This window comes from Molossus molossus, unplaced genomic scaffold (genome assembly GCF_014108415.1).
Source record: "Molossus molossus isolate mMolMol1 unplaced genomic scaffold, mMolMol1.p scaffold_m16_p_4, whole genome shotgun sequence".
In the NCBI taxonomy this organism is placed as follows: Eukaryota; Metazoa; Chordata; class Mammalia; order Chiroptera; family Molossidae; genus Molossus; species Molossus molossus.
In genome coordinates this window covers 108,887,354-108,903,351 of record NW_023425377.1, presented here as the reverse complement: position 1 = coordinate 108,903,351, position 15,998 = coordinate 108,887,354, and the positions used below count along the sequence as shown (strand labels likewise).

The following is a 15,998-nucleotide window of genomic DNA, read 5'->3' as shown; positions in this document are numbered from 1 at the left end:
TGGTTTTTTGGAATGTTCCATGAGCAGAAAAAAATTTCTAAGTTTATTTACTTCTATTATCTGTTACCCATTTTCCTTATATACTTTAATCCATTCTATACATTTAATTTTTTTTATTTGCACAGCTCATTCCTATGACCTTTATTATACATTAACCCTGATTTTCTCTGGCCAGACAGCTCTAAGACACAAGCACATCCAGGCACACATGAACACAGAAACTTGTGTGAATGGAGGAATACATGTAAGTGCCCAGCCCAGAGTTACTGCCATCTCTACTGTTGTCTTTACAAAACAACCATCAAAATTTGGGAAATGTTATTTTAAAAATTAATTCAACTTTGTCCAAAGGTTGGGTAAAAACCAGCATGATAATGAATTTTAAGAGTTAGAAAACTGCACCTTTGAGGAAATATCTAACCATAGCCAAAGACAAACAAGAACAGCTTATGATAAACAAGAATAAACAAGAATGAGAAATAGGAAAAAGAAGATATTCAGCTCCTATAAACAATACAGTCTTTTCTAAGGCTTATAATCCTCCAACAAGAGAGGTATTGATGCAAAGAGAAACCAAAAGAGAGGAACAAGTTTCCTTGGTATGATAAGAAATATAGGCAAGTTTTCACCCCTGTAATGTATTTTTTATTGAAAAATTTAGAGTATAGTTTATAGTGTTAGGTAGCATGGTATAGTGGTCCCTTATATATTTCATATAAATCTATTTAATACATTGTTTCTTGTTAAAAATATTTTAAGGTACTTATTCTTTAGTGATAAATATAATAAATTATCTCTAAATTGAGTAGTATAATTCATAATTTAGTTCAACAGAGAGACTTGAGCAGGAAGGGTATAATCGTCAGATATGAAGAGTAAGTCCTGGCCATTGTCCTTTGGGAGTTATCATGGCTATGAAGACATGGACTTGGAAACTAGGGAGAATAAAATACATAATGTAGAGTGTTCAGACAAGGGGATTCCTAAATCATCAAAAAACCTATTCCTTCTCTAGCTCACATTGTTCTTCCCCCTCTTTCTTCCTTAGGAGACTCTCAGAGGACTATCTTGCTAAGCTTAGTCTCCCCGGTAGAAACTACCCATGTGTGTGGTGGGGGGAGGGGTGACTGGAGGAGTTGATGGTAGGGGAGGAAGGATAGAGGGATTTAGGTCATAGATTCCTACTTCTGGTATACCACCCTCATGCATGGAGAAAAATTAACTGTTCAATCACAAATTATCAGTTCTGTATCAAGTGAAATGTTCTTGGCTTTTAAGAGAGAGAGAGAGAGAGAGAGAGAGAGAGAGAGAGGAAGGAAGGAAGGAAGGAAGGAAGGAAGGAAGGAAGGAAGGAAGGAAGGAAGGAAGGAAGGAAAAAATAATTCAAGCACCTATTTTATTAAGACTTGGTCTCAGTTTTAGATCAAGAAAATGACCCATTTTAAAATTCCACTCCCAAAAAAATCTATTTTAATCCAGGAGTTTTTCCTTGGCAATAAACTCATCATTCTTTGTTCCCTGAGTCCTTTCTTTATTATTTTTACATTTTATTTGGTATTGACTCTAAGCTTTGGGACCTGCATGTAAGGAATCTATTTTGACATTTCTGTTTCAAAAGTTTTCACACTAGAGAATGAATCATATTTAGTTCCTGAAGGTAGGATACCTTTGCTTTGGGTCTTGATTTGGTTGCATTGTATTCAACTAAAAATATGAAAATCTTTTTATCTTTTTACTAAAACAAGGAGTAAAAAGGGAAATTGGAACCTGTTACAAAACTATTTGCAACTTGGAACCCGTTCTATCATTCTAAGAGCAGAGTCAAATGATGGCTCAGAAAGACTTTTAATAATTTTTTTATTTTTTAAAAATATTATAGTTATCTCTCATTTCAGAGTTATTTAGGTTGAAAATAATTAGAGTAACCATACATCTTTATATATAAAGAAAATAATATAAAGTTTCTTTATTATTTTATTGATTGCTCAATGAATACAAAATGCTGTAGAATCAAAGGAAAGTTCTATCACCTTTTAATCTGAATAAGGTGATAGAACTAAATCTATCTAAAAAAGAGATGTTTTTTACTTGTGCCAAAATTGAAGAGTTTTCATTGTTCGTTTCCATTCTAGACTTGTCTCACTTTAACCTCTTCACTAATTCCTCCTCAAATCTAACTCTTATTTATTTGTATTTTACATCCATAGTTACTTAAGAAAAAAATTAAGTGGAAATGTCAGAAAAATACTGAGGAAATTTAGAAACAAAGTTTGATCCCTAATTCAGCTTGATTAGTTAAATAATTTTTTTAATGCTAAGGCAGTATACTTCTAAAATGAATAAATTTTCCCCCAAAATATGAATAATCAACCATCACCAAAAATTAAATTAGATATTCTTACATGCCATAAGTGACAAGTTTTTTTTTTAAAAAAAAAAACCTTCTTTAAAAGCATGTTTAAGACATTTTAGAGACAGGAAAGAAGAGAGATTGGTTTGATGTTCCACGTATTGATGCATTCATTGGTTGATTTTTTTATGTGCTCTTGAATCCATAACCTTGGCCTATTGGGAAGAAGCTCTGATGAACTGAGCTACCTGGCCATGGCAAGTGGCAAGTTTTATATGTTACTTTGAGTTTGGTGGGAAAACGGGGAGCAGGAATGGAGGAGGAGAATTCAGTGCTGTTCTTTGTAGTTAATAGTTGTGTTTAAAGTGGAAGATGACGGGGTCAGACCAGTAAAAAGGTCTGGTTACAGATTCAACTTGTAGTTAAAAGTTGCCTGGGGAAGGAGCCTGTAAAAAGATAAAACTCTTTTAACAACTACTCCAGAATGATGTATAATTAGATACCTGGAAAAGTTGCAAAGGTCTGTTAATAAGGCATTTTTGACAGGCCTCAAACTCACAAGTCCATGTCACTGCTTCGTCCCATCATTTCAAATAACTGCTCAGTGGTCTCTGTGATATTCTCAAAGGTTCATCCTGATTTAAGAAGCATGGACGGGATTTTCTGACAACCTTCATTTGCATTTTAGACACAAACTCGGTTTCTCCTTATTCTCCTGGTGTTCGGGTTTCCTTTGCTACATGAAATAGTGAAGACATAGAGGAAGTGGCTGAGCAAGAAGAGAGAACATGGGGGCTGAACAGAGACAAAGTCAAATGCTGGCTGCAGGGCAACTAGGGATCTCCTTTGGGGTTCTGTTCCCATTGCACATAGTTATTCATTTTGTTTACTTTAATTCTAAAGTCCAAATGAGCCAACTGGTTAATTTTGCTAGCTCAGTTTTCTTTGATGACAAACTACCCTACAACAGTGGTGTAAAAAAAAAAAACCCACCACTTTATAATTTTCTCACCATGTTATGGGACAAGGATTTGGACAATTCTTCTAATCCTTGTTCCTTTGGGATCTTTGGGTGGATTTTAGCTGGCAGCTGAGAATCTCATGGGTCCAAGACTCGTGTATCTGGCCCATTGGCAAGAACAGTGTGAAGTCTGACCCAGTAGAGCCCAGCTCCCTCTCCACGTAGTCGGGGCCCCTCAAAAGATTCTGTCCAGCCGGCTCGGGGCTCAAGAGGAGCTGCTGCTCTGCCTGGAGCCCAGGTCTGAAACCAGCAAAGCATCATTCCAGCTACATCCAAGTTGAAGGGCTCAGTTGAAGAAGCACCAAAGTATTAGCAGATGTTTTTGTTTTGTTTTTTTCTAAAATCATTTTTTAACTTTATTTTTATTGTTGATATTATGACAGATGTCCCCATGTTCCTCCCCTTTGCCCACCTCCACCCAGCCACACCCACCCCACCCTGCCGCCTTCCCTCTGGCCACCACCACACTTGTCTGTGTCTGCGGGCAGCTATCTTCGAATCCACCACACCGTGTTTCTCTAAAATTCTGCCTGCTGGTATTTTGCCTCCAAACATCCCTATGGAAGTTGGGTTGTTTATCCCATGAGACATACATCATAAACAAACACTACAAATGGTCAGGTTTACTGTTAATCAAAGATCCTCAGAGCTTAAGACAGAAGTGCCACTTTACCTTAGGAAAGTGGCAAAATTGAGGAAAAAATAATAAATTCTAATGTAGGCAAGCATTGAAAGGCACTTGATAGGAAGGTTTTGAAGGTACTTTAGTTACCTTTCTATTTCTTTAATTCAGTAATCCTACTCACTCAAGATAATTAATCCTGGAAAATCATTCAAAAAGAGAATAAAAACGTTTGTAGGTGTATTATTCACAACCTTTAAAGACTAGAAATATGAACATAGGAGAAAGATTTAAGTAAATTGTATCAATATCTTATTATACCAGGAACCATTAAATTAATAAATGCCATGCCTCTATAGAAATATGAGAATATTTTTATAATGTAATATAAATAAAGCTTAAAATAAAATCATAACTGATAAGATTTTTATATTCAAACTATGTTTATGAGAATAGAAATGGACAAAGAATAAGAAGAAATAAAAGGTTTTGTTGAAGTAGTATCTCTTAAATTTGTTATATATACTGTTTAAAAGTACATTCAATAATAAACTTTTTAAAATTTAATGATTATCCCAGACCATACCATAAAGATTCAAAATATGCATTAAATATCTCTGGCCTTGAAAACACATAAAAATCTATTTGTAGAAATACAGAGTGGGACAAAAGGAGGCGTACAGTTGTGAGTACATGAAACATAGAGTTTATTCTTTTACTTTTTATTAATCATTGTATTATTTTCTATATGAACCTAATTTTGCTCCACCCTATATACAGTAAAAAACAACTATACATAAATAAAACATGTAATTTATACTTTTATTTTGGCACATCACACGACAGGGTACAACATTCCCCGGAGACCAGGCAGAGCACATGGAACACAGCAGTCCTCAGGCTCCTAACGGGAACCGAAGGGGAGAAAGATGATCCCAAAGGTCCCTCCTGGTTTATTAATTATTTCATTCTAAAATTCTAAAAGTATTGGCTCTGTAAGTGTTGTTTAACTCAGGGATGGCTTGAAGATATAAGAAAATGTTCAGAACATAGTATGCTATTGACTTGGCCAATAAAAACATGTGCACAATAAGGAAACAAAATGGTTACTTATTCAGCACCTATTGTTCTAAGTATTGTGACCAACACAAATGTCTACCCTATGGCATTTATATCCCAAAGGGAGGGGTGGGCATAGACAAGAAACAAAATACACAAATAAAATATTTGATCGGTCACACGGTAGTAAGCGTTACGGAGAATAAATAAATAAATTATGGTTAGCAAGACAGGGTAAGTTTGGAGGGGAAGCTGGCAATTTTAAAGGGTGTTGGGGAAGGCCTCTGTGAAAAGGCACATGGAGTAAAGACCTAAGGGAAATGAAGAAGCAGCTCTGAGGATACTGGGAGGTACTCCCATCGCAGTGGGAAAGGAAGGGGGAGTTGAGCTCAGGGATGATGTCATTGACTGATGTTTTGACAGGCTCACTCTGGTTTCTGTGTTCAGGGTAGATTGCAGTAAGGCAAAGTGGATGCAGGGAAACCAGTCAGAAAGTTATTGCATAATCCAGGCAAGATGGTAACGGGGGAGAAGGCGAAAAGTGGTTGCATTGGATACATCGTGAAGGAAGAAGTTGCAAGGTTTGCTAAATACTTGCCTGATGGGTGGGAGAGAAAAAGAGGATGAAGGCTGACTTCAGAGATTAGGCCTGAGATGGGAAAGACTGAAAAGAGGGCAGGCTTGGTTGGGGACGAGGAAGAAGACGGGATATCCAAGTAGAAACCTCAAGTCTAGAGTTAGAGGTGAGGTTCGAGGCTGAAGTTATAAATTTGAGAGTTATATATCAGTATATAGATAGTTTAAATGATACCAAAGCTGTGGGACTGGATGGGCCCACCAAGAGGAGCACACAGGATCCAGCTGAGAAAGTGAGGGGTAGCTAGTAAGGCAGGAGAAAAACCAAGAGAATGTGGAGGAAGCCAAGAACAGAAATCATTTCACAGAGGAGGGTTTATTTCTTGAACATCAGTTATTGGTGGTTGGATCTACGCTTGTAGACTTTCTATGACAAGTGAAGATGTCATATATATATATACACACTGACTAGAATGAGGCTGTTTATAATCACAAGTATTAAGGAGAACCTATTTGTATAGCTAAGTGTTGTGTTATTATATTCCAAAATAAATCACTCTGGGGACATCCAGTATTTTTTTTTAATTGAATTTATTGAGTTAATATTGGTTAATAGAATTCTATAGGTTCGGGTGTACAATTCTATAATACATCATCTATATATTGTATTGTGTATTCACCACCCCAAGTTTCCTTCCATCACCATTTATCCCCCCTTTACCCTCTTCCACCTCCCCCCATCCCCTTTTCCTCTGGTAATCACCATAGTTATTTATATCTATGAGTTTTATTTTATTTTTTTGCTTAATCCCTTCCTCTTTTTCACTCAGCCCACCAACCCCCTTCCCTTCTGACAGCTGTCTGTCTGTTCGCTGTATCTCTGTATGAGTCTGTTTCTATTTTGATAGTTTATTTTGATCATTATATTCCAAATATAAATGAAATAATTTATCTTTCTATGAATGGCTTATTTTATTTAGCATAATACTCCCCAGGTTCACCTATGCTGTTGCAAAAGGTAAGATTTCATTCTTTTTTATGGCCAAGAAGTGTTCCATTGTGAAAATATACCACAGCTTTTTTATCCACTCATTTACTGATGGGAACTTGGGCTGCTTCCAAATCTTAACAATTGTAAACAGTGCTGCAATGAATATAGGAGTGTATATATTCTTTGGAATCAGAGTTTTGGGTTTCTTCAGATATAGTCCCAGAAGTGGAATCACTGGGTCATAAGGCAGTTTCATTTTTAAATTTTTGAGTTAACTCCATAATGCTTTCCGTAGTGGCTCTACCAGTCTGCGTTCCCATCAACAATGCACAAGGGTATCTTTTTCTCCACATCCCCACCAACACTTGTTGTTTGTTGATTTACTGATGATAGCCATTCTGACAGGTGTGAGGTGATATCTCATTGTACTTTTAATTTACATTTCTCTGATGACTAGTGATGTTGAGCATCTTTTCATATATATATTGTTCATCTGTATGTCCTCTTTGGAGAAGTGTCTATTTAGGTCCTTTGCCCACTTTTAAACTGGATTGTTATGGGGTTTTTTTGGTGTTGAGTTTTATAAGTTCTTTATAAATTTTGTATATTAACCCCTTATCTGATATATCATTGGCAAATATGTTCTCCCATTCAGTGGATTGAATTTTCATTTGGTTGATGGTTTTGCTGTGCAAAAACTTTTTAGTAGTCTCATTATTTATTTGTTCTTTTGTTTCCTTGACCAAGGAGATATAGCAGAAAAAATATTGCTATGAGAATTATCTGAGATTTTACTGCCTATGTTTTCTTTTAGGAGTTTTACACTTGCAAGTCTAAAATTTAAATATTAATATCCATTTTTAGTTTATTCTTGTGTTTGGCATAAAAAGGTAGTCTAGTTTAATTTTTATTTTTTGCATGTATCTGTCAAATTTTTCCAACATCATTTATTAAATAGACTATCATTAGCCCATTGTATGTTTTTGCATCCTTTGCCAAATATTAATTGACCATAAAGGCATGGGTTTATTTCTGGGATCTCTATTCTGTTCCATTGATCTATATATCTGTTTTTATGCCATCACCATGTTGTTTTGATTACTATGGTCTTGTAGTATAGTTTGATATCAGGTAGTGTGATTCCTCCAACTTTGTCCTTTTTCTCAAGCTTGCTATGGCTATTTGAGGTCTTTCGTGGTTTCATACAAATATTTGGATTATTTGTTCTAGTTTTGTGAAATATTTCACTGGTATGTTGATAGAAATTGCATTGAATCTATAGATTGCTTTGGGTAGTGTGGACATTTTAATGATGTTAATTCTTCCAATCCATGAACATGAGGGATAAATGGTGATGAAAGGAGACTTGACTTGGGGTGGTAAACACACAATACAATAAAAGATGATTTATAGTAGAATTGTATACCTGAAACTTACATAATTGTATTAACCAATGTCATGCCAATACATTTAATTTTTAAAAGAAAGAAATGATGTCAATGGGGTGTTAAAATCTCCTATTATGACTGTGTTACTATAGATCTCTACTTCATATCCATCAAGATTTGCTTTATATTATTAGGTGCTCCTATGTTGGGTGCATACATGTTTACAAGTGTTATATCCTCTCTTGGATTGTTTCCTTTATCATTATGTAGTATCCTTCTTTTCTCATATATAGCCTTTGCTTTAAGTCTATTTTGTTAGATATAAACATTGTGACCCCAGCTTTTCTTTCATTTCCATTTGCATGAAATATCTTTTTACATCCCTTTACTTTTAGCCTGTTCATCTTTTATTCTGAGGTGGGTCTCTTGCTGCTCTGCTTGGGTATTTTCTGCTATATTGTCTTGCAAATCACTGATTCAGTACTCTGCTTCATCCAACCTATTGTTTATTCTTCTAATGTATTCTTTATTTCAGATATTGTATTCTTTGTTTCTGACTAGTTCTTTTTTATTATTTATATGTCTTTTCTTGCTGTTGTAGTTCTCACTAAGTTCCTCGAGCATCCTTATAACCATTTTTCTCAACCCTATATCTGATCAATTGCTTGCCTCCATTTCATTTAGTTCTTTTTCTGGAGATTTCTCCAGCTCTTTCATTTGGGGAATGTTTCTCTGTCTCCCCATTTTGGCTACCTCTTTGTGTTTGTTTTTATGTACCAGGTAGATCTGTTATGACTCCCACTCTTGGTAGGGTGGACTTACGTAGTAGGTGTCCTGTGGGTCCCAGTACAGCAGTCTCCTGTTCACCTAAGCTGGGTGCTCCAAGAATGTCCTTTGTGTGAGTTATGTGGGCCCTCCTGTTGTAGTTGAGTCTTGATTGCTATTGGCCCTTTCGTGCGTGGGGTCGGAATTCATCTCAGCAGGGTCTGGTGCCTGCCGAAATCTCCCACTGGATATGTTGTTTGTGAAGCTAATTGGATCCTACTCTGGTGTTGTCTGAAGCTGGCCACTGGATGTATGTGGGACCTTTGAGAATCAAGAAGATGGAGCTAGTGGATCTCCAGTGAGGAAGAAGTGCCAGTCATGCTTGGGGGAAGGTAGGGGAAGTGGCCCCCATCCCAGAGCCACACAACTTAGTCACTGACACCCTTGAGTCTGCCCAAACCTCTACACCCCAGCCAAGGCAGCTGACTCCTCAGCAAGGTGCAAGCTCTATAGGGTGGGGTGGCAAGGAGTTCAGAGGGTGGGGCTATTGCATTCACCCAGGGTGTGAGAGAGGGACTCAGCACAAGGATCCTGGCAGCTGTCCCTTCAGCTCCCTCCCCAGAGCCACAAACCCCAGCCTCTCCTCAGGCAACTCTAGTCCAATCTGACTCCCTCCAGTGGAGCCCAGGGTGAGTGACTGCAAATGCGATTTTGTGCAATGGCCCTTTAAGAGGCCACCTGTGACTCTAGCAGACTCTTGTCTCTCCCCAGTGGACAGAATCCCCACTGATTTTCACAGCCACATATTACGTGGGCACCTCTTCCTGGCTCTGGTGCTCTAGTCTGGGGAGCCTGGCTTGGGGTTGAGACCCCACACTTCTCAGGGGGAACCTTTGCTGCTGAGATATCCCTCCAAAATCTCAGCTGCCCCTTGGAGCGGGGCCAGCCCTTTCTGCATCTCCACCCTTCCTACCAGTCTCATTGTGGCTTCTTCTGTAAATTCTTGGCTATAAGACTTCTCTTAAGCTAGCCTTTAGTTGGTTATTCAGTTTTTTTTATTCTATAGTGTAGGTATAATTCCAGTTTGGTTCTGGGAGGAAATGAGTGTAACATCCACCTACTCCACTGCCATCTTGGAGTCCAGTGTTTCTTATTTTCCACAACTTTCCCCACCTCTATCATCACAATTGTTTATAACTGCTCTCATGGTTAGTTTCTCATTTCATAGAGATTTTATTAAGATCACTGTGATGACAAATGGGAAACATTCTAATTCTCAGTCATGTGTGTAAATGAAGGAGCAGACTGATTATGAATAATTTACTAAACTAGATTCTAAAAATTACTTCTATTTATTTTTAAATGTTTAATATACATTGGATTATAGACATGTAATATTCTGGGAATTTACGGCACATTATAAAATGAAGCTGGTCTGTAAATATATTAATTATAAGAACATGCTGACCACAGTTAAACCACTTTCTATCTCTAATCCTGCCTAAGATGTCTGGTTTTCTTACTCCCTTAAGAGATAAAGTATTTTATTTCAGTCACCGTTCCTGATAACTGATCTGAGAGGAGGGGAGAAGAAATAGATATAACTCAGTGACAGCCTCGGGATCTAGACATTCAGTCTCCATTCCTTTTAGCTTTTACTGAACATCAGGCTGCCAGTCTAATAAGGCAACAAAGAAAAGTAAACAGAAATGGAGAGCAAAATAAATAGTAGTCCTTATCCCACTGGAAATAACCATAAATTTAAACATGCAATCTTGGCCATATCATAAAAGGAATTTCTTGGTCTGTCTGCATAGCTGTATTTTATTCCATTCTGAACTAATCTGGACTTTTTTAGAGATTGTATTGTACACCAATCTTATTTACCCTAAAAATCTTTTGCAAAACATTTCTCCATAAAACTGTGCTGTGTGTGTGCCGTGTGGCATCATTGTACATACCGAAACTATAGGTTCTAATCTACAGTGAAGAACAAGATAGCATAGTTCCTAGAAGCTGTGTTTTCACAGATGTACCTTGAAGATGTACTGAGACAGAACACTGAATATAAGTGATAGGACTCATCTTGGTGGATATGAGTAGCTTGTAGGTTGCCTTGGCTTTACTGACTAATCTTCCACATTAAGTCACATGCCCTGTGAACCCAGGTGTACCTGTCTCCAATGCTTTGATCTGTTTTACAGCCCTCTGGCACTACTTAATAAAGCTATAAAAAGAAAAGGTTTCCTTTCCATTACAACAGCAACAAAAATGTCAAGAATGAAGCCACAAAAATACCATACTACATCACAGGTCCCTTCTTAATAAGTCTAAAAGTAGTTAGCCCCAGACCATCACATCAGATCAAAGACCAGAGAGTTTCTGAAACCAAACTTTCTTTAGACTTAACATTTAACTGTGATTATCACAAACATATTAAAGTAAAAAAAACAAACAAAAACAAACAAAAAAAAACGTAAACATGCTTGCTTTCTTTCTCTTTTTTATCCTCAACTGAGGATATTTTTCCATTGATTTTTAGAATGGAAGGGGTAGGGGAGAAAGAGAGAAACATCGATGTGAGAGAAACACATTAAATGGTTGCCTCCCACACAACCCCAACCAGGGTCGGGGATCAAACCTGCAATCCAGGTACATGCCCTTGACCAGGACTCGAACCCTCGACCCTTCTCTCCACAGGCTGATGCTCCAACTGCTGAGCCAAACTGACTAGGGCTAACTAGACTTTCTTAATGCCAATTTGCTTTTTAATTTACATGATTATTCAGTTATATTTATATTCTATTCTTATATAAGAACCATTCTTTTCTATTAGACTGTAAATGCTAAAGATTAGACATCAAGATGTCTTTAAGTCATTGTTATATACTCTAGCACAGCACCATAATGGGAGTGATAAAGTCATTCCTTGACATTTACTAGAAATATTGTCTGTTTATTAAAACTGCCACCTGATACAAGTCCACAGTGATCAAATGTTGAAGGTAGAAGAGAGAGAATGATGGGCTAGCTATGGTCACTATTCACTTAAGGATATCTAAGCTCCACTCATAGATAAGATTTCAAGGTTTGGGTGTTTTGTTTTTTTTTAATATATAAGGGGGCTAAGATATTACCATACTAAGTACCAGCAGCTTTTACTGCCTCTTCCATCATCCAGTTTTCCCCCCAGCTTAAAAAACATAGACACACTACCTGGCTGGTGTGGCTCAGTTGGTTGGAGCATCATCCCATACACCAAATGGTCATGGGTTTGATTCCCATGATTGTGGGATCCATCCCTGGTTGGGGTGCATACAGGAGGCAACTGATGGATGTTTCTCTCCCACATCGATATTTCTGTCTCTCTCTCCCTCCCTCTCCCTTCTTCTCTGTCTAAAATGTGTGTGTGTGTGTGTGTGTGTGTGTGTATACATATATATATCTATCTCCTCAGGTGAGGATTAAAATTTTTAAAAAATAGCCCTGACCAGTTTGGCTCAGACGTTAGAGCGTCGGCCTGCAGTCCAGAGAGACCCAGGTTCGGTTCCCGCTAAGGGCAGGTACCTTGGTTGCAGTTTGTCCCCGGCCCTGGTTGGGTCGTGCAGGTGGCAACCACTCGATGTGTCCCTTTTACATCGATGTTTCTCTCTCTATCTTTTTCTCGCTCTCCCTCCCACTCTATCTGAACAAACAAAAAAACCAATAAAGAAAAAAAAATTTTTTAATAAAAAATAATAAAATTTTTAAAAAATAGACACACCTATCTGAGGCTGCCACATTCTACACTCTCACAAGGTTTTGCTAGAAGCCAAACACAGAGCTCAGACTCACACCTGCCAGGCAACGGATTTCCAGATGGGTGGGACCTTTAGTGGCCCCACTAGTCTTTTACACCCACAGGGCCCACAGAAAGTTCCTAAAATGCCAGTGGTTCCCAAAATGACCAATGGAAGGGGCCTTCCAGCATTTATAATATTTTTAAACTGAAATAATTTAAAATTTCCTAACAACTTGATTCCACTGTCCCCCCCTTTTTTTCAGGTACAGAGCTGTTGCTTCCTGGAGTCGTGTTCAGGGAATTGGGATTCCTTTGATCACTGCCATTGAAATTGTCTCCATCTGGGTCCTTTCTTTTATCCTTGCCATCCCGGAAGCGATTGGCTTCGTCATGGTGCCCTTTGAATACAGGGGTGAACGGCACAAAACCTGTATGCTCAATGCCACATCAGAGTTCATGGAGGTACGAATCATTTAAAGGGAATTCACTGGGGAGGGGAGGAGGTCTTCCATGTAACTTGACCATCAACAAGACTTGTTGATGTCTCTGCAGTGCCCAGTGTGGTTTACTCCGTTATTCAGTCAAAGATTCTTCAGTTGCATAAAAGGTAGATGTTAAACCAGTGCTTAGCTTCTTGAATAGAACAATACTTTGTTTTTACTATTGTAATACAACGGTCGATACAACTTTTGTTCCATACCAAACAACTCCGAATTCTAAAATGCATTTACTAAGAAAGAGACAGCATAGGTATAAAGAGTTGGTTTTTTAAATAAGGAATACAGTACAACTTCCAGCATGCTGGACAGACATGCTGATATTTATGTTACTCAGGGAAATACATGTTGCTCACACATTTTTTAAAAGATAGATTTACTAACTCCAAGTAGGAAGTCATACTTACATGTATAAATAATATCAATTTGCAGAACTTTTTTTTAAAGTGTCCAGTTTAACAAATTCAATTGTTGTTTGGCACACCTGGTCACATAAGTGTTTCTCTGAAATGCTTAATCACATGCGTGTATTGGAAAACATACTTAAAATGCATAGTACCTTTGCAAAACTAGTCAAAAGTAGACTCAGGAGGAAAACCAAAAGAATAACTATTTCTCTTAGATCAGCATAATTTAATCCTTTGATGTACGTTTCATGCAGCTCAGATTCCACATTTAATCACTTACAGACATCTCAAGGTATGTTTTCCTAACTTGGAAAATTCACAAAATTAGTGATTTTACAGTTGACCAGTTATCCTGCTTGGACATTCATGTTTTCAAATGAAAGATACTCAGGAAAGCTGCCAAACTAGCAACCTTAAAATTGAGGTCTGTGTATCTATTGACCTTTTAAGTCAAACCTCCACGGTAAAAAATGAAGTAGCCAGTCGGAGGCTATCAGAATTTGGGCAGTGTAAATGCGCAATCGAAATAGTCCTGAATAAGATGTTAGAGAGAAGAAGCCCAACATAAGAAGGAGCTTACTGACCACTCAAACTGGACAACATGAAATGGGATCCTCCATTGTGACTAAGTCTCCTCTACAGAGTGGTCAAGCAAGGGGCTGCTACCCCTCAGGCAGAAAAACCCAGAGGGTTGCAGTAAAGGGTATGAATTTGAACTGATAATTTTTTTTTATACTTGGGATTCTCTTTCTCCTCCTGGTTTTTTGTTTGCTAGACTGTTTCCTGATTTTATTCCTACTCTTTGTTCCACACTTTCCTCCTCAACTTTGCTCTAACAGACTGGAGGGAGGCCCCTCCATACCCTTGCTGATGACATCAGTTCGAAAGGATCTTGTGACCCCTTTCTCTGCCTCAGAGGGGGTAGGGGACTCCATCCAGACCCCGATGGGGTCAGCCTCCAGACCCTTGGCACCTGGATTAGGGGCATTCACACCAGCCAGCAGTGCACCTGGAAGAAGGGGGTACATATTGAAGAGGATACTTAAAGGACTGTTTGTGTTGCACTTAAATGAAAAGAGAGTCCTGATTTTTTCAGTGTGTTCGTTTTTTAAGTTCAGTACAGAAATCTTTCTACAGTGTCATGTGCATAGGTAAATATTTGTATAGACAGATCTACATAAACCAAGTCCTTTGGGACTTTGTACTTAACCTGAGGGTATATGAACCTGAATGGAAAAGAAATTACATGTTTATTTTCACTAACTTCTAACTGAAATGTATCATTTCCTTCTATTATGAATATAGGCAACAAACTGAAATAGTATTTAACAGTACCATAGTTTTTTCACTAATAGAAATAACACATTTTCATATCACATAATATTTGCGTAATCTTGAAATGTCATTTACACTCAACATTGCTTCAACATTCTGATAGTTATTAGGACCACCACCATTCGAGTGTCATTTAATTTGTTAATAAACACATATATTACTAATCAGAATTTTATTTTTAACGTTTTGATACTGTGTCTGTGTAACTGGTTTCCATTGTAATCTTACGTATGTTATCTTATGCATGTAAAAATATTATTCTCAGAAAGGATTATCGTCTTCACCAGACTTGCAAAGAGATCCGTGGCACAAAAATAGATAGGAACCTCTGCCCAGAACTTTTTTTCCTCGGGAACCATTTATAGATTATTTTAATAAACATGCTATAAATGTATCCCACTGTGCCTCTTTCTATATTCAGAAACTGTCTGGTTGCTCACAGAACAGCATGATTAGTTTTCACTGTGGGAACTGAGATCTTACAGGAGCCTGCGTGGTCCACAGTAAATAAACAGTCTGAAGAAATGGAATAAGGAAAGGCATTTCTTCCCAAGGTGGTAATTAATTTAGTGGGAAGAAGAATGCAGAAATAATTTTCCAATTTTCATTTTCATAGGGTATTAAATTTTCTTCTTTCAAAAGACATAAAAGTGAATAATCCTGGTATTTACAAATCCTGCCCACAGGGAGATAATGCTAAATATGCCTTCAGATAAGGTACTCCGTCTTAATGGTTTCCAGGTGGCACGTATGAAAAAGAGCGAGAAGGGGCGTGCTTATTAGTGGCTCCACTGGCTGGCTGCGAGGTCACATAGCAGACATACCAGGCAAAGGGTTAACTTCCAGGAACTCAAGCTGTATAGATAAGCCATTCATAACCTTCCCTGCTTCCAAACGAGATATTCACATGAAGTACACTTTGACCATAATAGTCCAAAGTCAACCAAGCACAGGCAGCCTTTTGAGGCTCACTAATTAAGATAAATATATATTCCGTATGTCTCAGAATTATGTTCTGTGAGCTTTGGAAGGGAATTCTTTGTACTGATGAGGGCTCTTCCATTATATCATCAAAACCAACTTCCGTTTATAAAAAGTATCTTTGTCAGAGTAACTTATTTTATGATGCGGTTGATCCATGTGCTCTTTTATAAAGCCGGGGTAATTTCCAGAGTTGCCCATTTAAATGGGCCTTGAGCACCACCC

General features: G+C 37.7%; 1 protein-coding gene across 2 annotated transcripts in view; it reads left to right on the top strand.

The window, feature by feature from the left end:
* The window catches only part of EDNRA (endothelin receptor type A), a 54,767-nt gene that overhangs the window by 31,294 nt on the left and 7,475 nt on the right, over positions 1-15,998 (top strand). Inside the window, exon 4 of one of the 2 annotated variants that reach the window (XM_036240461.1) lies at positions 12,817-13,015. The exons of the other annotated variant lie outside the window; for it this stretch is intronic. Within the exon in view, the coding sequence (XP_036096354.1) occupies positions 12,817-13,015 (199 nt within the window). The remainder of the gene's footprint in view (positions 1-12,816; positions 13,016-15,998) is intronic. 2 annotated transcript variants of the gene reach the window in all.